This window comes from Thalassophryne amazonica, unplaced genomic scaffold (assembly GCF_902500255.1).
Source record: "Thalassophryne amazonica unplaced genomic scaffold, fThaAma1.1, whole genome shotgun sequence".
NCBI lineage: Eukaryota > Metazoa > Chordata > Actinopteri > Batrachoidiformes > Batrachoididae > Thalassophryne > Thalassophryne amazonica.
Genome location: NW_022986278.1, coordinates 6,222 through 30,151, shown reverse-complemented (window position 1 = coordinate 30,151; position 23,930 = coordinate 6,222). Strand labels below are relative to the sequence as shown.

The following is a 23,930-nucleotide window of genomic DNA, read 5'->3' as shown; positions in this document are numbered from 1 at the left end:
CTTAAAAATGAGCCCTCAGAACACGACATCACATTTATGTAAACATTGGAATTAATCTGTGCCTAGCGTAGCTGTTTGTTGCAAATGCTGTATACTTTGAAACTGGTCACGGAAGTGATGGTTACTAACAGCATGAATCTTAAGTGTTATGATTTCGGTGCAACATGTCCTTTAAAAGAAAAATTACTTCATTTTAGACCTTCAAAATGACAAGGAAACATATGTTAATGGGAAACTCAAAGAAAAGTTTGCAGAGTGGCTAAAAGTGTGAACAGCTTGAAATGTTAACAGCTAAAGAACAGGAAGAAGAGCTGGTAAAGCAAAGGGGCATAATAAAAAAAAGTCAAAACTGGTGGAAAAAATAGGAGCTCCTGCAGGATAAAAGAGAAAGGGCATCCAAACTGAGGAAAACTGAAGTTTAATTCAAGAAGTGCCAGACAAAGAGCTGCTGAAAGACAATAGAACAAAAAATATTGTATATAAAGAAGCTTTTAATATGATCCTATTAGTTCTCTTTTTCTATTTAATACTTCTATCTAGTAACTCAGCCATGGCGGGTGTGCAGCCAGTACATTCTGACTGCCAGTCCAAAGCCTGGATAAATGAGGAGGGTCGAAGAAGGCAGGGCGTTAACCGTAGAGTGTGTTAAATCTCAGCCACATGGGTTGTGCAGCCAGTACACTGACTGCTGTGTAACAGTTTATCCTAGGATATCTTACCCCCCACCCTGGATAGCTCCCCCCAGCAATATCTTGCCAAAATGTTTGTCAGTATGTATGTTAGTTTTTTGTTTTGTTTTGTCTGTAATCATTGCATTTTTCACCTTTAAGTCACTCTGTAGCACACAGTTTACATCACAGACTCTTGCAACTTTACACATAGCAGCCCTAGTAAGGTACCTTTCAGTACACAAAAGGATCAAGTTCAAGGTCACAGGATGGTCAAACACTAAATTCAACTAAACAACTTTCCTGGTCACCTATAGCAGCCCCAGTAAGATACCTTTCAGTTAGAGCTGAAATGATTAGTTGAGTAACTCGAATAATTCGATTACAAAAAATGTTCAAGGCAAATTCTGTGCCTCAAAGGTTCATTTAACATTGTAGTACATATGCCAGGCCTGTGTGGCGCTGTAACGTCCCCAGAAAAACAAAACAAAACAAAAACAGAAGACTAGGGCCTGCCCATAAACCGTGTAAACGCTAAACAAATTAGCGGCTAAAGCTACCGCTTTCCAACGTGACACACAGAGTGAAATAAAGCCTTTTAAGAGAAAGAGGGTCCACGCCGATCATCTGAAACAGACTGAATGTGGATTTAAAGTGAAGCAGTATGTTTGTCTATTAGTCACAGCTCCGTCCCCGGCTACACTGACAGTTTCTGAAAGATCCTCTCAGCAAAAGTCCACTCTTTCTTCAGTGTTTTGCTCAGACTCGCACTGAGTGTTTCACTTTTTAATTTTCACTTTTTTTGGGCAACACACAACACTTCGCAAACACTGTAACTTAAATAAAATAATAATAATAATAATAAAAACTGACTGCGAGGCTTGCATGTTCAACCTCCAGCTGAAACGCAGAGAAAGAGGGATTTAAAAAAAATAAATAACGCAGGGACCCAGTACACCAACCTTAAACAAACAAAAAAAGGTTAATTTTTACAAGTTAGGGCAAAAACAAAACAGAACCCACATCCCATCGCCATTTCAGCAAAATGTCAAGATTTTGGCACAGCTATTTTGTATTTGTGTCCAAATTAATCTTTTTGCATGGGAGAGCTCAAGTTGTGCAGATTTTTGCTTTGATATTTGTCTTTTTTTGATCCATCACACTTTATTTTTTTTATTTACACATCTTGGATAGGGATGGGTATTGATAAGATTTTTATCGATATCAATACCATTATCAATTCCGCTTATCGATCCGATTCCTTATCGATTCCCTTATCGATACCTCTTGTGAATTTTCTGTGTACTAAAAGTATGTTTTACAGGTTTTCTATGTCAATAACATTTTATTGAGTCTGAAAGTAAATTAATATGAAATTGGTTACTGGATCCTTAAACTCTGGACATAATAAAGTCTATATGGTGGATCCTTGATCTCTGGACATAAATAGAAAAACTAAATCTGTTAGTTTTTGTCAAAAGCATTTCCTTTCAGACATTACTGGCATGAATGTCTTTCCATACCTCTGAACTGAGCTCTTGCAGCTGACTGTGCTTCAGGTCAACATCAGTTTAATTTATAAAGAATGCAGGACGTCTCATTTTTGGAAGAAAAAAATGTTTTGGTCGATTGTAGTTTATTGTCTGTATTACAGTGTTTGGAAAGAGGTGTCATTTTATTTAAAGTGGCAATTCATTTTGAAGTTATTAATTCAGAGCGGACTCTGTCTCGGCAGAGAGCTGCTCAGCCTTTGGAGGTGAGCAGCTGGTCAACGGAATGGAGGACAATTCTCGTTTCTTGACTGCAACAAGACAAGAGTCCCAGTTAGTGACTTTAATCCACACAAAAGTGACTCACAGATGACATATTTTAATCACTTGGAGAGGGGTTAAGAAGCAGACTTGCCACTTCTGAAGAGTTGCTGCTGTTGTTGCTATTATTAGTATTAATATATAAATAAACATTTTTTTTTAAATATTACAATTTTTAATACATTTTAGGACAACAAATGCTGAGCCATTAATTATTATATAGAAAACAAATGCACACAAACGTGCTAAGATGCGAGCAGTGGGGAAAAATTAAGATAAAGCAAAATAAAACAAAGAAACAACGAGCCAATGGATTGAAGCACTGCTTCATTGGTTCACGGTTCAAAGTGGAGTCGCGCTGCAGATTATCATTTTCTCAACAAACACCTTCAAAAACAACAGCCGCTCTGAAGGAAAGATAAGGGAACAGTTAAGCAAAAAGACTATTGACATCGGTGGATCGAATAATTTATTAACAATACCCGAAAAGAAACGGTTCTCAATACCCAACTCTAATCTTGGATGTGCGTGTCTCTTCTGATTCACTAAGATTTTGGCGCAGAGACATTGCGCCATTGCTTAGGGAGAGCCATGGACTATTGATGTTGTTTAAAAACGCAAAAGTACTTTTTATCCGATTACTCGATTAATTGTCAGAACTAAAATACTAAATTACTAAAATAATCGATAGCTGCAGCCCTACTTTCAGTTCAGAATAGGAAATGTTATCGTTCACCTTCAATTAAACTGCTTCATCTGGGACCATAAAACATCCATGAAATATAGAGATTAAAGGTTGCTCTATGCTGATTGGGCCATATCAAGGTTTGGGGTAATCAGTACTGCCCTGTAGGAATGTTGCCTGTCGGGGGGGGGGGGGGGGGGGGGGGATATACTGTTACACCGGCCCCAAACCCAAATAAATGAGGAGGGTTGTGTCAGGAAGGGTGTCCAGTGTAGAATGAGATGTAAAGAACAAATCAAATTTCCATACTGGATCGGTCAAAGCCAGAGTTAACAATGACCACCATTGCCCAACAGGGTGCTTGTGCAAATAGGCGAAGAAGAAGGAGGAGGAGAATGTGTCAAAATAGATAAGACAGATAGACAGTCTTTATTGTCATTGTTACTTTTTACAAAGTCACAACGAAATTGAAAGTGCTTCGGCTCGTGAGTTAAGAGCAATAAATAGTTTAAGAACATATAAAAGAATGAAACATATTACACTGGCTATGAACAGGAATAAAACATCTAAAAGAATAAAACATATACTGCACTGTTTATGGACAGAAATGGTACGGTCACAGGTTGCACTGGGTGAAAAAGACTACCAGATATATTGCATACTGAACATACTATTTCACCTTGAAGAATTAAGTGCCATGATTGCCTTTGGATAGAAACTATTTTTTAGACAGTTTGTTCTGGTTTGTAATATTCTGTATCTCCTGCCTGATGGCAAAATGTTTGTTTTTCCTGTGTTGACTGTTACTGTGTTCTGTCCCGTCTGCGTCCGTCATCCTTGCTGGTTGTCTTGGTGTTCTGTCCCCTGTCTGCGCCCGTCATCCTTGCTGGTTGTCTTGCTGTTCTATCATCTGTCTGCATCCATCATCCTTGCTGTTTGTCTTGGTGTTCTGTCCCCTGTCTGCGTCCGTCATCCTTGCTGGTTGTCTTGCTGTTCTATCATCTGTCTGCATCCATCATCCTTGCTGTTTGTCTTGGTGGTCTGTCGCCTGTCTGCGTCCGTCATCCTTGCTGGTTGTCTTGGTGTTCTGTCCCCTGTCTGCGCCCGTCATCCTTGCTGGTTGTCTTGGTGTTCTGTCCCCTGTCTGCGCCCGTCATCCTTGCTGGTTGTCTTGCTGTTCTGTCATCTGTCTGCATCCATCATCCTTGCTGTTTGTCTTGGTGGTCTGTCGCCTGTCTGCGCCCGTCATCCTTGCTTGTTGTCATGGTGTTCTGTTGCCTGTCTGCGTCCGTCATCCTTGCTGGTTGTCATGGTGTTCTGTCGCTTGTCTGCATCCGTAATCCTTGTTGGTTGTCTTGGTGTTCTGTCTCCTGTCTGTGTCTGTCATCCTTGCTGGTTGTCTTGGTGTTCTGTCCCGTCTGCATCCTTCATCCTTCCTGGCTGTCTTGGTGTTCTGTCCCGTCTGCATCCTTCATTCTTCCTGGCTGTCTTGGTATTCTGTCCCGTCTGCATGCTTCATCCTTCCTGGCTGTCTTGGTGTTCTGTCCCGTCTGCATGCTTCATCCTTCCTGGCTATCTTGGTGTTCTGTCTTCTGTCTGTGTCTGTCATCCTTGCTGGTTGTCTTGGTGTTCTGTCCCGTCTGCATCCTTCATCCTTGTTGGCTTTCTTTTTTGTTAGCAGATTAGCTTTTCAGCTAACTTCAAAAACCATTAGCGGACCAATTCACTTCCACTAAATTTAGTTCCGCTGATTTCATCCGCTGACTTTTTTACATAGTTAGTAATGGTGAACAACACTTGTAAACCCTAAAATCATACATGTTGGTTCCTGTCTGCTATGTATTTTGCAGCAGTCAGGCAGCTGAGAGGAGCTGATATCAACTCTAACCCAGCAGAAGGGACCAGGCTACCAGGTTGTTACAAAAAGAAAAGAACAAAAGTCATTTACATTTACAGCATACAGTGGTCCAGAAGTGAGGCCGAAGGAAAGCAGGTTTTATGGTTTTGATTTATAAACCAAATTAATCTGGATGGGTGAAAATGCATATAATACTGCCATCTACTGGATAGCAGTGTGAATGGCGCCCAGTTATATCACACAGTTGTTGCTGAATCACAAGTTGTGATTCACAACTTAAACAGAATTGTCAGTTTTGCAAATGCATGTTTTTACAAATGAGAAAAATGACATTTTACAAATAGACATTATTATTATTCAGTTTTCCCATAATGTCTTTTGCCATCTGTCTGTGTTAATGTTCAAAACTTCAGAATGAGTGCATTACTTTAAAATTAAAAGATACAGCTGTATGCAAAGGTTTGTGCACCCCTGATGATTTCCATGATTTTCCTTTATAAATCATTTGTTGTTTGGATCAGCAATTTCAGTTAAATATATCATACAGCAAATGAACACACTGATATTTGACAAGTGGAATGAAGTTTCTAGTATTTACATAAAGTGTGCAATAATTATTTTAACAAAATTAGGCAGGTGCATACATTTGGGCACCCCAACAGATAAAATACATCAATATTTAGTAGATCCTCGTTTTGCAGAAATAACAGCCTCTAAATGCTTCCTATAGCTTCCAATGAGAGTCTGGATTCTGGTTGAAGGTATTTTGGACCATTCTTCTTTACAAAACATCTCAGGTTTGTTGGTTTCTGAGCATGGACAGCCCGCTTAAAATCACACCACAGATTTTCAATCATATTCAGGTCTGGGGACTGAGATGGCCATTCCAGAATGCTGTACTTGTTCCTCTGCACGAATGCCTTAGTAGATTTTGAGCAGTGTTTAGGGTTGTCTTGTTGAAAGAGCCAGCCCTGGCACAACTTCAACTTTGTCACTGATTCTTGAACATTGTTCTCATGAATCTGCTGATATTGACTGGAATGAAAGTGACCCTCAACTTTAACAAGATTCCCAGTACCTGCACTGGCCACACAGCCCCACAGCATGATGGAACCACCTCCAAATTTTACTGTAGGTAGCAAGTGTTTTTCTTGGAATGCTGTGTTCTTTTTCTGCCATGCATACTGCCCCTTGTTATGTCCAAATAACTCAATTTTAGTTTCATCAGTCCACAGCACCTTATTTCAAAATGAAGCTGGCTTGTCCAAATGTGCTTTAGCATAGCTCAAGCGACTGTTTGTGGCGTGTATGCAGAAAAGGCTTCCTCTGCATTACAGCATCATACAGCATCTCTCTGTGCAAAGTGCACTGTATAAATAAACTATGCACAGAGACACTATCAGCAGCAAGATCATGTTGTAGGTCTTTGGAGGAGGTCTGTGGGTTGACTATGACTGTTCTCATCATCCTTCGCCTCAGCTTATCTGAGATTTTTCTTGGCCTGCCTCTTTGGGCCTTAACTAGTACTGTCCCTGAGGTCTTCAATTTTCTCACTATGTTCCTCACAGTGGAAACTGACAGCTGAAATCTCTTGAGATAGCTTTTTGTATCCTTCCCCTAAACCATGATGTTGAACAATCTTTGTTTTCATTTGAGAGTTGTTTAGAGGCTCCCATGTTGCCACTCATTAGAAGAGATGCAAAGAGGAGAAACATTTGCAAATGACCACCTTAAATACCCTTTCTCATGACTGGATTCACCTGTGAAAGGAGGTTATTTCAGCTTGGGACTCCGACAAGGGTGGTCGCATCTCCTCCACTCTTCCTTATCTCTGTTCTCTGCCTTTAACCTTCAAGTCCCTACTTCACCAGACTGTGAATTCCTCAAATTATATTGGATTCAGGATCTATTGGACTACTATTGGATTAACCATGGAATTGATCAGCTGGTCTCTGAACGCTATTGACACCATTTTTTCCTACAAGAAGGTCAGGACCGGGGGATCCTACCTGCCCAGATGGAACGTATCCTACGGGCTATGTTCTCGACTCCTGGGGGTCTTGGCGTGTTGCATGCTTGGTGCCTTTCTCCGTTGAGGACGTCGAGGATTTATTCATTTTTGGTCTCATGGTAGCAGGGCTGGTACTTTTTGGCTTATGTGTTGCCCTGATCTACCGGAAAATTGGCAAGATGGCGGCATGAAGAACCACGGCCCCTCACTTGTCCGTCATGATTAAAGAGCTTGGCAAGGCAGTGCATTCTCAGACTGCGCTGACTCTTGAACTCAGACGCAAATTGGATGACACCTTGGAGCTGATGCGTTTAAGCTGCGGCAGGTCCCCATTCCCCCCAAGCTAGCGGCGGCACGACTCCAGCTGCAGCAGCCTTCACCCACTTTACCTCAATTCGAATGACGGACTACTTCAAGTTTAGTGCACATAAACAATGTCAAATGTATATGTGTTGTCTTTAATTTTGATGTGTGCCATTATTACAGTAAACAAGTAATAATTGTGGATTAATTGCTGTATCTTGTCTGAGGTAATTGGAGTGTAAACGTAATTGCCCTTTTTTGGGATCAATAAAGTTGAAGTCTGAAGGATCAGTGAGCTTACCAAACCAATTTTGTGTTCCAATAATTAGTGCTAAATGTATTCAAATCAATAAAATGACAAGGGTGCCCAAATTTATGCAACTGCCTAATTTTGTTTAAATAATTATTGCACACTTTCTGTAAATATTAGAAACTTCATTTCATTTCTCAAATATCAGTGTGCTTGTCTGTTATATGATATATTTAACTGAAATTTCTGATCCAGATAACCAATGATTTATAAAAGAAAATCATGAAAATTATCAGGGGTGCCCAAAGTTTTGCATACAAAAGTATAGATTTTATTTTCACTTTGTACAAATGACAGAGTTGACATTAATATAGTTCAACTATCTGGATTAATTTGGTTTATAAATCAAAACCATAAGTTAAGCCTGCTTTCCTTTTGTGGACTTCGGCCTCACGGCTGGACAGCTGTATGCTGTGAATGTAAATGACTCTTCCTTACAGCAGTGGGCAGGGAGGACAAAGACAGAAGCACTGACTCATTGGTTGTGTTGCGTTTGTGATCGTCTTTGATTCTAATCAGAAGCATTGGCAGTGCTTAAACTCAAAATGGCTTATCAGTAGCTGAGAGTGTACCGGAGACAATACTGAAAGTTAGCGGTTAGCAGTAGCTTTTTTCATGGTTTATCACACTCTTTTTCCTCAATAAATACAATAATAAACACATTATACAGCATACAAATCTATTCTAAATAGCCTCTAAGGAGAGAGAGAGACAAAGCATAAAAAGAATGCAAAACCTGAACATAAAAGGTACATAAAAGGGTGGTGGGGGGCGGGGTGTAGTCTTGATTCTGGGGAGTCTGGGGGATCTCCCCCAGAACATTTTTAAAAGCGCAAATCAAATTTTGTATATTCTGGTGAATTTTAATGGGTATGAAGCCCTCTGAAACAAATAAAAGTCACTTCAATCTGTCAAGTAAAAACACAGTATTGATTATGAGGGGTCTGGGGGTTCTCCCCCAGAAATTTTTTAAAAGAGCAAATTCAATTTTGTATATTTTAGTAAATTTTACTGGGTTTGAAGCCCTCTGAAACAAAGAAAACTCACTTTAAACTGTCAAGTAAGAACACATTATTGATTGGGGGGTGGGGGGTGGGGGTCTGGGAGATCTCCCCCAGAACATTTTTAAAAGAGTAAGTCAAATTTTGTCTTCTGTAGTATTTTGATCGGTTCCATTTCGGTAAATGCGTCAAATGGGTGCTGTGTCGCTCTCTGTACAGTCAATAAAATACAAAATTAGGGCCTAAAACAATTGATAACATTGTTCTGCTGTGCACAAAGTAACACTGTCACCCATTTTGAAAACACATACGCACTGAGAAACTCAAAACTGGCTTATTGACATTTAATCGGTAAAATGCTCTCACTCGTAAAACAAACTAAGGTTATCAGTTAAGATTATTTTAGTAATCGATTAATTGGTTGATTATTTTTTTCAACTAATTTTTTTTGTTTGTTTGTTTTTTTACTTACATGTGAGTTTTGCCATTATTTCTTCAAGTGAGTTATTAAAAGGCCTTTATCACACAACATCAACATTTGACCTTGTAACAAAGTTATGTTATATTCTCGTCAAAAACATACCTGGAGTAATTTTTTTACATCACAGACACACCAAAAAGAGATTTCCATCAGGTTTCATCTGATTATGAGCATTTTTAGATGCCTACAGCAACTATCTCAACCACTGACAACATATTACAGCAAGTGTCCACAAAAGTATTTTAAAGGCCTGACTAAAGTGTAATATGTTATATTAAATAAGATATTTTCATGAAAAAAGACACAAATGTGCAGTTTACTGCATTTTATTTTTTTTCTTGTGTAAAAACACAGCTTAGATGTGGTTTGACCGAAACAAATTGTCATTAAACTTAAATAAAACAGGGATGAAGTGGAGGTTTAAGAGTCACTAGGTGTTTACAGGAAAGTTATTTATTTCTATATTAATTTATTTATTTATGTGAATTGTTAGTTGGTTTTATCTTTTGTGTTGTTTCTTTTTGTCTGTTTCTCTAAAATTGTATTGTAGCATTATTAGTTATTACTATTGTTGTTGTTGCTATTATTATTAATATATAAATAAAAATAACTAAATAAAATATTACAATGTGTAATACATTTGACTCTTTTACAGCTTAACGCTAACTCTAACATTGAAAACGCCATAGACATGCTAACACTTTAGCATCGGTCCCGTTTTTAAGTTATAAAATACATCAACTGTTTCAGGCGACTATAACAGGTAGGTAAAGGTAACTATTACTCACAGATATATGCTCTTTAGGGTTTTAGTGGGGAAAAATTAAGATAATGTGAAATAAAACAAAGAACCGAAGCAGCAGATCAAAGCATTGCTTCATTGCGTCATTGGTTCAAAGCAACGCCACGCCCTGCTCTACTTGGGGAAGGTCTGCCAATGTTCCCACAAAGACAGGGAGGAGAAGAACCGTGGCTCATGGCAAGCAGTAAACAAGAGTGGAGAGGAGTGAAAATTCACACAGTCCCTTTCTCCGCGGTGCTGTGCCATACATGCTGACACTGCTGCTGCTCTGATTAGTGCAGAATGGGATGTTGCTTTGACAATGAGAGTATCATATTTTGGCCCCAAAACATGCATAACACCACGTGCGCGGGCATATGTGTGGATAAATTTTCCAAATGACGGAAATCCGTTGTGGTGACGGAGAACTTTAACCCATTTCGCTGTGCCCACCACTGCCCATATGTGCCTTTGTTACTGGTAGTTTTGATTGTTTCCTCAACTCCTCCCCGAGTTCCTGCCACTGTATTAATTCCCTAGTCTTTTCCCCTTTGTTTAATCCAGTTTGTTTGTTCCCTCCCTCTGCCTGTGTTTTGGTGTTGTGTTTGGTTTTGTACTCCTGTTGTACCCTATGGACTCTTTGTTGGGGTTTACTCACATGTTTAAAAAAAAAAAATCACTTTCGTAAACACCCTACCTCCCGTTTTAGTTACCATATGCATTCTTGGGTTCATTCAGACACTGCTAACGCAACATCCAGAGACAGTGGGAGAATAGGAAAACTAGAAGAGTGGAAGTGAGAGTCGAGACTTTGAATGTTGGCAATATGACTGGTAAAGGCAGAGAGCTGGCTGATGAGATGGAGAGGACAAAGGCAGACATTGTGTGTGCAAGAGACCAAGTTGAAAAAAGTTAGAGTAGGAGCACAGGTGATGGGTTCAAGTTGTATCATGGTGAGGACAGGAAGAGAAATGGTTTTGGGGTCATTTTAAAGGAAGAGTATGTTAAAAGTGTGTTGGAGGTTAAGCAAGTGTCTGACAGGGTGATGAGTGTGAAGTTGGAAATTGAAGGGGTGATGATGAATATCATCAGTGCATATGCCCCACAGGGAGGTTGTGAGACAAAGCAGAAAGACGATTTCTGGATTGAGTTATATGAGGTGGTGGAGAGTGAACCTAAGCATGAAAGAGTGGTGAGAGGAGCGGACTTCAATGGTCATGTTGGAGAAGGGAACAGAGGTGATGAGGAAGTAATAGGTAGATATGGTATCAAGGACAGGAATGTGGACGGACAGACAGATGGTAGTTTATTTTGCCAAAAGGACAGAACTGGCTGTGATGAACACCTACTTTAAGAAAAAGGAGGAGTACAGGGTGACAGAGTGGAGGAAGGTGCACACAGGTGGACTACATTCTGTGTAGGAGATGCAACCTAAAAAAGAAATTAGAAACTCTAAGGTGGTGGCAGGAGAGAGTGTCACTAGACAGCATAGGATGGTGGAGAGTGAGAACTCAAAGGATCAGATGGTGGAAACTGAAGGAGGAAGACTTGTGTGAAAATTCAGTGAGCAGGTGAGAGAGGCAATGGATGGAGGGGAAGCAATTTTCGACAATTGGAAAACTACTGCAGATATGGTGAGAGAAAATTAGGAAGTTACAGGGTGAGACATCTGGACAGTGAAAGGAAGACAAGGAGAATTGATGGTGGAATGAAGAGGTTCAGGAAAGCATAAGGAGAAAGAGGTTGGTGAAAAATAATTGGGATAGTCAGAGAGATGAAGAACGTTAGACAGCAGTACAAGTATAAGGTGAAAAGAGAAGTAGCAAAGTAGCTGTTAATAAATACCTTAGAAATATTATTGATTCCAAACGCTTGAACCTATGGTACTATTTTCACATTCCTGCTAAGGTTACATCAAGTCAGGTTTTACTGGAGCAATGACAGTCAGCATTGCTGCAGGTCAACATATTTGTGTTAAAATCCTTTTGATCTGCACAGAAAAGTACATCTTCTAAAAAAAGCTAGCGTCTTGTTATCCTGAAAGACGTATCAGCAAGCAGGCTTACCAGTCAACCACCAACCCAAGGTCTTGGTTTTTAGGTCTTTGAAGTTTGACCCAGTTAGCCTCAAGACCTAAGCATAACATGACATTTTTTGATCACATAAGCACACACATGGGAGGACCACTTCTTCATCATGAGTGATGTCAATGGATGTCTATAAAAACCTTACTGTAAACTATGTTGGGGGTCTTTTTTGGTTGGAGCTCCCATGAGCTCTGTCTGTGAGAGAACCAGGTCTGATCATCTTCACATGAAACAAATAGTCTTTTCTTTTTTGGAATAACTGAGTCTCACTGATCCAGGACAGACCCAAAGAACCAGCGCTTAACATACCAATTGGCCAGACAAAGGAACAGAGCTGGAAAGGATGTGCAACAGGTTACCACAAACAATTTAAGTGTGAATGACTGGGATGCTCGTAGAATAATGATGATGCATTTGAGATTAAAGTTTGGAACTCTAGATCTCATGTGCATATAAATATTTTCATGCAGATGTGCATGTTTTTCTCACCAAGCAAGAACATTTCACTTAACTATTAAAACAGCATACAAACACAAGAAGGTTTCAATATCTTTTCATACTTACATCTGAAAGTGAAGTAAATGATAAACATCATAATAATGATTACAATTAAGTATAATATTAATTATAATAGATTTTACATAGTACATAGTAAAGATTCCAATCTGTGATTGTTATTTTCAAACAGCAAAAAGGTGGAGTTAAACCTGATCACACTGAAATTTGTGACTCATCTTCAACCGCTTATCCGGGAAGCCAAGATTGGGTCACAGGGGCAACAGCTTCATCGGGGGACCCCAGACTTCCCTTTCTCTGGCCACATTGACCACCTCTGACTGGGGGATCCCGAGGCGTTCCCAGGCCAGTGTGGAGAAATAATCTCTCCACCTAGTTCTGGGTCTTCCCCGGGGTCTCCTCCCACATGGACGTGCCTGGAACACCTCCGTAGGGAGGCACCCAGGGGGCATCCTTAGTAAATGTCCGAACCACCTCAGCTGGCTCCTTTCAACATGAAGGAGCAGCGGCTCTAGTCCAAGCTCCCCACAGATGACCGAGATTCTCGCCCTGTCTCTAAGGCACCAGCCACCCTACTGAGGAAGCCCATTTCGGCCACTTGTACCTGCGAGCTAGTTCTTTCGGTCATGACCCAACCCTCATGACCATTGGTGAGAGGAGGAATGAAGAATGACCAACAGATCGAAATCTTCACCTTTTGGCTCAGCTCCCTTTTCATCACAACAGTACGGTAGAGTGAACGCAACACCGCCCCTGCTGCACTGATTCTCTGGCCAATCTCATGTTCCATTGTCCCCTCACTCATGAACAAGACCCAGAGGTACTTTAACTCCTGCACTTGGGACAAGACCTCATTCCCTACCCAGAGTAGGCAATCCATTGGTTTCCTTCTGAGAACCATGGCCTCAGATTTAGAGGTGCTGATCCTCATCCCAGCTGCTTCACTCTCGGCTGCAAACTGATCCAGTGAGTGTTGGACGTCACAGGCTGATGAAGCCAACAGGACCACATCATCTGCAAAAAGCAGTAAGGAGACCCTGAGCCCACCAAACCGGAAACCTCCTCCCCCCGACTACACCTTGATAACCTGTCCATGAATATCACAAACAGGATTGGTGACAAGGCGCAGCCCTGGCAGAGGCCAATGCTCACCGGAAATGAGTCCGACTTACTGGCAAGCACCTGAAATTTCACCTGTTCGGGTACTTAGTGAAAATTTGCGACTAGTCTAGAAATACAAGTGGCTTTAGTTGTTCTTCTGGTTACATTTACATCTTCACATATAACACTATAATTATGGGAATGTGAAAGGAATTAACATAGCAAGATTTATGGTTTTTCAGCAAGTCATATGTAACTTTTCATTTTTTTGTATACTGACGCAAATGTTTTGTTTTAAACATCAAAAGATGAATAATTTGTGGTTAAAGATGTTACTGGACATGAAAATGCTAGTTTGTGTATCACATTTGATTGAATCATTGCTCTACAGTACATTTAGAAGATAAAAAAATGACGTTTTCTTTAAATTTTTACCCCTACCCCGGAAGTGCCGCAATTGATGTGGTTTGATGCAGTTTAGCTTTTTGCCTTGAAAATATGAATGGTGACTGTTTATTTCTTGGTAACATCGCTAGGCCTTTCATTTAGAACCTAAAGATTGTGAAAATCAAAGTGGCAATGGATCCTGAAGGGAGGTGCATGGTAACCCCTTTCTGGCTCCCTGACTAATCCTCCATAGAGAATCTAGGAGGGATTTTCTATGGGGGCAATCAAGTACAGCAGCACCATGGTCACAAAACCAGTTACTAGTAGTTTTGGCACTGAGGGCAGGTGCCACGTCCTGCTGGAAAAGGAAATCATCATCTCCATAAAACCTGTCAGCAGATAGAAGCATGAAGTGATCTGAAACCTCCTGATATTTATTTATTTATTTATTTATTTGGAACCCCATTAGCTTCCACAAAGTGGTTGCTAGTCTTTCTGGGGTTCAAAAACTTAAAATCACAATACAACTACATTTAAACAATTAATAATGCATACAATTAACAGATTCAATTCTTAATCTTGATTCTTAAAGTTTGACCACATTACACACACTCACTGGCTTCCTGTCCCACTGAGATCAGATTTTAAGATTCTGCTACTAGTCTATAAAACTGTTCACAGACTGGCACCTCCCTACTTAGCTGACCTAATTAAACCCTACGTACCGGCCCAGGCTTTGCGTTCTACTACTTTGTGTCCCTAAGGTGAATAAGAAGTCTGCGGGTCACTGAGCTATTTCTTATCATGCCTCTGTTCTGTGGAATGATCTCCCTGCATCAATAAAACAGTCAGATTCTGTGGAGACTTTCAACTCCAGACTTAAGACACACTTATTTTCCCTTTTGTATGGTTAGCATACTGGCATAGTATAGTACTATGGTTTTTACTCTTTTAATTCATTTTATTAGTAAACGGAGCGTGCCACAGCCTCAACTTTACCTAAATTCTGGGTCTTTTAGTGAAGCTTAGGGCTAGTGACCGGCGATCACCTTAGTATTGCCTGTTTTTCTTGTTGAGTAATGCTGACAAATTATTCTGTATTTCTGGTCTTTCTGATGCCTGATTCAGTTTTTTTCTCTCTGTTTAAGGTGCAGCTCCATCCAGAGATCGGAGGTTGTCAAGGATTTTATGTAGTTCATGCTCTTATTATCATTTATTTTCTTTAGTTTATGCTTATATTATTATTATTTATTTTCTTATAGTTTATGCTTATTATTTTTCCTCTTTGTGAGAAGAGGAGGTTTTAGAAAGAAAGACTTGTCTCCATTCTTCATGATTGAGCAAACTATTTTTTCATTTTGCATAAGTGCCTTATCCTGCTTTGAGGAGCCACAAGGCTCATGTTGCAGGAATGGAAGGTTTCAGCCGTTACCTTGCTTTGCTATCACCCTCTTGCAGACATGACTCATGTGTAACCTCTCCCGACTGTCCTTGTTTGTTTTTTCTCATGTTGATGAACTAAATAAAAGGCTGGGCCAGAGGAGGAGATTTTAGGAGAGCTTTGCTTGTTCTCCTCCTCTGCGCAGAGCAAAAAATATATATATATATTTGTCTCTCTCTGACTGGTTTCTTTTCAGTGTCTGTGCCTCTCATTTCTTTAAAAACAGGGTGCAAACCCAACAGTTTTTTCTTGGCACCCAACGTGGGGCGTCGACAGATCTTCGCGAGCGAACGGAGGAAGACACGCCGCAGACTGTGCACGGCCGATTCCACTAGAGGGATCGAAGGAAAGTCCTGAGGAGTGAATTCTCCGTCGGGCCGGTGACTATAGACGTCCACCTCCACTTGCTGCAGTAGATTGACGACGCCTCCGAACCAAATGAGGAGCGCAACAAATTAACGTAAGTAATTACTGCCTGCCTGTGAGGAAAATATGTTGAGGAGGGGTTCGAGTCCCCATCCAGAATAAAGTGCGGGGGAGGGAGTTAGAGTCTCCGGTCCTGCCGGCACAGGAGGCGGAGGGGTTCGAGTCCCCATCCGGCTGAGAAATACAGGAGGAGTAAGAATAAATTTCAGGAGCAGTTAGAGAGACGTGAATTAAATGATTATTTCAAAAGTGAAACTAAGTGTGTTTGTGGTATGAATGAGAGAAAATTCTCTTTTTGTTGTTTTGTTGTAAGGATTTTGTTGTGTTATTTATGTCTTGATATAAAATGATTTATTTTTTTTATTTTTTTTAAGATGAGGGCTTGTCTGTAATTGCAATCATTGATGAAATCTGTAATTTATTTTGCATATGTGTGAGAGTTGGAGCGATTGTGGGAGTGTGTGTGTGTGTGTGTGACAGTATCGGACTGTATGTGTGGTATTGTTTGACTGAATATTCCATAGTAATAATAAAAGAATGAGACTGTGAGTGACTGAAGCACGGACAGCTTGATATCCCATTTTATCAGGGGATAAAAGTGGAGCCGTTGTCTGCAAAGTAGGTCATTTTAAGTCCATACGCACCACACTCACATATTCCCGACGAGTCTGCAAAGAGGGGGATTCCAAGGAAGGTCTGCCCCACGGGGTAGAAGCTTGACCTGAACTTTGCAGAGTGAAGGGGAATAGGTGACCAACATGGGAAACACATGCACAGAAAATAAGCCCCTATTTCAGGGCGACGAAAAATACATGCACAAACGCAATCCGGAAAATCTGAAGTACATAACCAAATGGAAAAAGAAATATGGCTTCTCAGGTAAATTGGTTATGCCAGATTGTGAAGGTTTGGTGTTAAAACTTACAGCAGCAGCAGCAAATAAAAAGGTAACAGGAAAGCAAGAAAAGAAGGAGAAATAGAGTGTGCAAGAGTATGGCTCAGTGAAGCACAGATGAGAGTAGAGGCCATAAAGAGGAAGAAAGACCTGTGGTGACTCTTAAGGTAAATGGACAGGACATGGATTTTCTCTGTGACACAGGAGCATGTAGGACAGTGATAACAGACAGACCTCCCGGAACTAAATTTGCAAAAGAAGTCGTTTGGGTAAAATCTGCAAATGGACAGGTGAATTCAGAGAAAATATTGAAGTTTGTCAATTTTGAAGATCCTGAAACGAACCAAACTGCTTGTGTCTCTGTGGTTTATTCGCCCCATTGTCCAGTAAATTTACTGGGACGAGATTTGACGACTGCCTTATCTATAGGAGTCACACCAACAGTAGGTGGTGTGAGAGCTGTGAGGCAGCCCGCTACTGTATATACAAATTTGGCCCAGGCCTGACAGTACTCTTTGGATCTGTCGGAGTTGAGACAAACTGAATAATTATTGGAGGAAGGTCTGATGACCTGTGAAAACAGAGAACATGTAGTAATGATGTCACCAAAAGGTCTACACATAACTATGCTATTCACTCCATGAAAGGATGAAAGGTATGGAGCAGGATTTCTGAAAATTCCATCAGAATTACAGACAGTAGCACACCTATACACAGACAGAAAAACCACCTCTGTGTGTAGTGTAGTGCTGACCCAAAGTGCAGACAAATGGTACAGAGGAAAACCTGAGGCTGTGCCGCATATTTCACTGACAAGGGCAGACACTCAGTCCTGGAAGGACCTTGGAGGAATTGCTAAAATAGCTGAGGAAGCGACTGTTTGGCACGAAGCAGATGCAGTGTCTGTGTGGGATTTCAGTCCATCCACAGGCTTGTATCGGAAATACATGTTTGTAAGTGCTTGGACGACACCGGTGATACACGAAGTAGATCTGGACGATTGAAATTTAACATCTGTGTTGTTGACACAGGAAGATGAGACTTTATTGGCCAAACTGCCTCCTCATCTCTGGGTGAATACACCCACAGATGTAGGACTGTTGGAAAATATTCCGCCAGTCAAAATTAAGCCACGATCTGATTGGAGACCACGGATCAAACAATATCCGTTAAAACCTGAAGCAAAAAAGGGAACTGAACCGGTTATTGCAGAATTATTGGAAGCAGGAGTCATCAGGGAATGTTTATATGCATCCTGTAACACTCCAATATATCCTGTGAAAAAAGCAGACAATCAGAATTGGCGAATGGTACAAGACCTACGTGCAGTAAATGCTGCAGTAGAAACTAGTGCCCCTCTGGTCCCAGACCCACATACGCTGCTAAATAGATTAAGTCCTGGAAACATGTACTTCTCTGTCATAGACATCAGTAATGCATTTTTCTCAGTACCTGTTCATCCAGACTCTCAATTTTGGTTTGCTTTTACATTCAAAGGGAAAAGATACACATATACAAGACTCCCTCAAGGTTTTGCTGACAGTCCGACCATTTTTACACAAGCAATAAATTGTTGCTTATCTTCATTTACTCCACCAGAAGAGTCACAAATCTTGGTGTATGTAGATGACATTTTGGTGGCAGGAAAGACAAAAGACAGCTGTACAAAAATGTACTATGATGCTTTTGCAACATTTGGCAGAAACAGGAAGTAAAATTAAAAAGCAAAAGTTGCAGTTTGTGCAACCACAAGTGACTTATTTAGGCCACGTCCTATCAGCTGAGGGGAAACGAATACAAGACGATCGAAAGCACGCTATTCTCAAAGCACCTAAACCGTCAACAAAAAAGGAAATGATGACTTTCTTAGGTATCTGTAATTATTGCAGAGCCTGGATTCCATGTTATGCAGAGAAGGTGCAGAAATTGCAGGATTTAATACATTCTATACCAATGGCTATGACTGACAAAATACAGTGGAATAAAGAAGCTGAAGAACAGTTTACAGCTCTTAAACAAGAACTTGTGAGTTCCACAGTATTATCTCTGCCCAATTATGCCAAGCCATTCACTCTCATGGTGGACACAAAACAGGGATTCATGTGTGCAGTCTTGCTACAACAACATGGTAATAAAAATAAACCAGTTGGCTATTATTCCAAACGTTTGGATACATTCTTATCGCCTGCTAGACAGATAGCATATACAGCAATGCTACTGTCTCAGCCACATATTACCATTGAAAGATGCAACACCTTGAATCCCGCCACGCTCCTACCTACTGAGACAGACGGTGAACCGCATGATTGTTTGGCAGACACACAGAAACAACAATTACCTCGACCAGACTTAACAGACGAACCATTTACAGATAGACTACATTACTTTGTGGATAGCTCATGTTTCAAAGATCAGAAAGGACAGACATTAACAGGCTATGCTGTTGTTCAATTACCAAATACTGTTATTGAAGCAAAACAGATTGATCATTTTAAATCAGCCCAAGCTGCAGAACTCATTGCATTAACCAGAGCTTGTATCTTGGCTAAAGGACAGAAACTGACAGTCTATGCAGATAGTCAATATGCATTTTCAATAATTTGGTTCTTTGCAAAACAATTGCAACAAAGAGGTATGATAACCTCTACAGGGAAACCAGTGACACATGCAGGCTTACTCACAAATTTGCTAGAAGCAGTGACATTACCATCACACCTGGCATTATGTAAATGCACAGCCCAGACCAGAGGTACAGATTTTGTCTCCAGAGGAAACTGCCTGGCAGACAAAATAGCGAAAGAGCAGCAGCTGGTCGATATGGCACTTCTTCTATTTACACAGTTCAGATAGACAATGAACCATTAATAGATTCTGACCTTTTATTGGATATGCAAAAACAGGCACCAGCGCAGGAATGACATTTGTGGTTGAAAAATGGGGCAACCCCAAACCCCAAAGGACTTTATTGTGTACATAACAAACCCATCCTACCCAAAAGCAATTGCGACGCATGGATTAACGCATGTGTCGACAGGGGGGATGGTATATATGGTAGATCAATACTTTACTACCTATGGATTTAATTTATACTCAAAAAATTTTTGTAAAGCCTGTGTTACCTGATTGAAACACAACCCACAGGGAAATATAAGACCCCGGAGAGGGCAATTCCCAAAACCACAGTATCCTTTTCAAATTGTTCAAATGGACTTTATTGAACTAAATCGATGTGGACCTTATCAATACTGTTTAGTATTAATTGATGCCTTTTCAAAATGGGTAGAAATCGCTCCATCACACATTTATTTTCTTTAGTTTATGCTTATATTATTATTATTTATTTTCTTATAGTTTATGCTTATTATTTTTCCTCTTTGTGAGAAGAGGAGGTTTTAGAAAGAAAGACTTGTTGTCTGCATTTTTCATGATTGAGCAAACTATTTTTCATTTTGCATAAGTGCCTTATCCTGCTTTGACGAGCCACAAGGCTCATGTTGCAGGAATGGAAGGTTTCAGCCGTTACCTTGCTTTGCTATCACCCTCTTGCAGACATGACTCATGTGTAACCTCTCCCGACTGTCCTTGTTTGTTTTTTTCTCATGTTGATGAACTAAATAAAAGGCTGGGCCAGAGGAGGAGATTTTAGGAGAGCTTTGCTTGTTCTCCTCCTCTGCACAGAGCAAAAAATATATATATATTTGTCTCTCTCTGACTGGTTTCTTTTCAGTGTCGGTGCCTCTCATTTCTTTAAAAACAGGGTGCAAACCCAACAGAGGTGTATTTGTGCTGGAGACCCTCCTGTCCTGTGCACCGGCAACATTTCATGTATTTTCGTTTTGTGAATTGTTCTGTAATTTGTGTCTGTATCATGGCCCAAGCAGAGGGTCACCCCTTTGAGTCTGGTCTGCTTGAGGTTTCTTCCTCAGAGGGAGTTTTTCCTTACCAGTGTTACTCTGGGGGTTAGTAAGGTTACTTGTGTGAAGGGCCTTGAGGCAACTCTGTTGTGATCTGGCGCTATATAAATGAAAATAAATTGAAACTGAAAAAGCTGATTCTTCACACAACATTAAACTCAGTCCAAAGTCTGTGCTTTTTTTTTGGTTCATTCATACAGTTTTGTTTTAAAATCTTTTTAAAATAATATCTACAGCCTGGAGGCATACGGTTCCACCCTCCTGAGGATCTAAATAACACTGTTCTCCTCATACAGTTGGACTTTGAGAAAGGTAAGACTAAATGACCAAAGCTAACCTGCCAAGCAATATGTTGATGACAATAACCACTGTACACCAATTTGTCTACAAAGAAAGTTGGATACTCTTTGAATATGGCAGTGTGCATATGACAAAGTATCTTCATATTTAACTTATCCTGTACCTTTAGCCACCCTAAGGGGGTGTGCATCTCATTCAGCCATGTTCTATGAGAACAACCAAGGGCTACCCTGGCAGCTCTATTCTGTTCAAGCTGCAATTTTTTCAGGTGCCCCTGTACTCCAGGTGTGACAAAACCAGGGACTGGACCACTGTTTTCATGACCAAGAGTGGACAGCATGGTGCACACCTTCGAGCCAAAGTGACACCTCTGCCCATCCTGGATACAATATGCTTAATCTGATCAGACCATGAGAGCTGATTATCTAACTTAACACCCAAGAGTCTTACACACTTGCTCTATCGCAGTTGTATCGATAGTCAAATTTAAGTCACAAGGTCTATTTAGGATATATTTAGTACGGATAACAATGCATTTGGTTTTAGAAATATTTAAAACTAATTTATTCTCCTTAACCCTATTAATAATGACATTGAGTTGAGTTTGTAAGTTTTGGCCAAGATTAGTGATTGAATGAGATGCAGAGAACAAAGTTCCATCATCCACAGCCATAACATCATTAGGCAAATCATTTACAAAAACTGAGAATAAAAGTGGACCCAAACAGCTACCCTGCGGAATACCACATGATAAATGTTTGTGATTAGAAAAGCTCCATTAAAAAAATACTTGCTGAGTTCTGTCAGTAAGGTAACTTCTTATCAGTGAGAGAGACATAGATGAGAGCCCATAACATTTTAGCTTTAACAAGAGGATTTCATGGTCAATTACATCAAACACAGCTGTAAAGTCTAGAAGTACAGCACCCACTAGTTTTCTATCATCCATGTCTGATAGCCACTGATTCACCATGTGCACTAATGCAGTACTAGCTGAATGACCAGGTCTGTAGGCATGTTGCGAATTTGTATATAGATTGTCACAAAGCATTGTAACATTTAATCAAACAGTAACTAACAATATCTTGATATCCAGGTTTCATATCCTCAATGATTCCCTGGGTGAATTGTAAACTTGTTTTTAGATGGCTGGGTTGACAGTGGATGTGATAAAACACAGTGGACCATCACCAGGAGAAGACATGATACCACAAATACCCGTGTAACATCACGGAGCCAAGCTTCTCCCCTCTACATACAAGCTTTTTCTCCCCTCTCTCTCTCGCTCTCTCCCTGCGCTCAACTTACGCAGCCATTGCCAATCTGAATTCTGATTTGGATGTAAATCCATCAATAACGGAAGACTAGCATCATGGTTTAGTGCTTATTATTAAATGTCATTTACCATGAGTTTGATCACGGTCAAGCAGTAAATGTGCCACAACAGTTAGCTGAATGTCATACCTGTCCCGAGGCAGCTCCCAGAGAGGATCACAGGGGAGTTCACATTCTGACACACCTGCCAAGGCCACGGTGGCGCCACTAGACCCGCAGGACTTACGCACCAAACACGTCCCTGACTGAAGGCAGGATGAGGACTCAACCAAAACCTGTGACCCCACAAGACAAGATATTTAAATGCTGCCCCCCCCCCCCTTTCTTATTTCTAATGTGATCTTGTGCATAAACAGAACCAAGGGAACAATCCAGAAACAGAAACACTACCTGTCTTTTCAGTGGAGTGCTCTTAGTTAGTGTTTGAACAGCCACTGGGCTGCTGAAGTCTGTCTTTTTTGGGGCACAGCAGAGTCTGCAGATGGCCGCTGAGGCAGTGAGGATGACAACGATGAAAAATCCAAGGCAGTAGATAAAGATTTCCCAGTATGTTTGAGAAGGTACCGGAGACGGGGGCAGATCTAGAACAAGGACACACAGCAAGTGTTACTCAACAACTGATGATGGCAAAGTCTTCGTGGTTATGAGATGTTTGATCGTTCTATCAGGATGAAATGCAGCATTTTTGAAAAACTTGGTGTTCTGCCATGTTGGAGTATCTTAACATACCGTCAACAACAGTCAGCCATGCAGAATGGTGCGACACGCCAATGGAATTCCCAGCCAGACAAGTGTACTCTCCAGCATCATCTAGACTAACATTCTTCAGCGTCAGAGTCTCCATGTCCGTGTTTGTGGTGTTAAAACCTGCACTCTGACAAATGGGGAAGCAGGAAGCAAAATGAAAGGAGAGCAGGAGACGTGTGTGCCGTTACACGTTCACGTGCAAATATAAAAACTCTACTTTTGCTAAATCAATGCTTCACGTGACCTTATAATAGTAGGCCTGTCCCCATTCCTATGAATTAGATTAACAGGAAATCTTCACAAATGTAAATGTTAATATACCCATATCAGCTTGTTCCTACATGATAATGATACATTACATTTCTTCATTTAATGTCTTGTTTCCCCAAGAACAAAATCTATGTCAATCATGTAAATTTTGAAAGTCACTAATGACTCTGGAAGGCTTTGGAAGAACAAAAAGGTCCATGAACAAACAAGATGTTTGAAGTCTATCTTTTATTTAGAAAACAATAAAGTTAATCTGAGCTGCTGTGAGAAAGTTCTGTCTCATATAAATTAAAGTCACCACAGATTTAATAAAAATAATAATAATTATTGGAGGAGAAGAAGAACAACAACAGTGATCAACAGGTGTGTCACATCTCAATAAAATATACCAGCTTATCTTTCCTCATTCAAATGGAACACATGAGAACACAGGTAGGTGTGTGTGTGTGTGTGTGTGTGTGTGTGTGTGTGTGTGTGTGTGTGTGTGTGTGTGTGTGTGTGTGTGTGTGTGTGTGTGTGTGTGTCTGCCCTGGCTATGTCTGCCTTTCAGGGGCACCAACTTAGGCTAACATTAACCATTACACATTGGCAAACAACAATTG

General features: G+C 40.5%; 1 protein-coding gene across 1 annotated transcript in view; it reads right to left on the bottom strand.

Annotated features, from left to right (window-relative positions):
- Nucleotides 1–23,185, bottom strand: part of LOC117505953 (fibroblast growth factor receptor 1-A-like) — a gene marked incomplete at its 5' end in the record, with an annotated part of 94,118 nt that extends 70,933 nt beyond the window's left edge. Inside the window, 3 exons of the mRNA XM_034165494.1 lie at nt 22,441–22,586; nt 22,702–22,892; nt 23,041–23,185. Coding sequence (XP_034021385.1) covers nt 22,441–22,586; nt 22,702–22,892; nt 23,041–23,185 — 482 coding nt within the window. The remainder of the gene's footprint in view (nt 1–22,440; nt 22,587–22,701; nt 22,893–23,040) is intronic.
- Nucleotides 23,186–23,930: the final 745 nt, after the last annotated feature.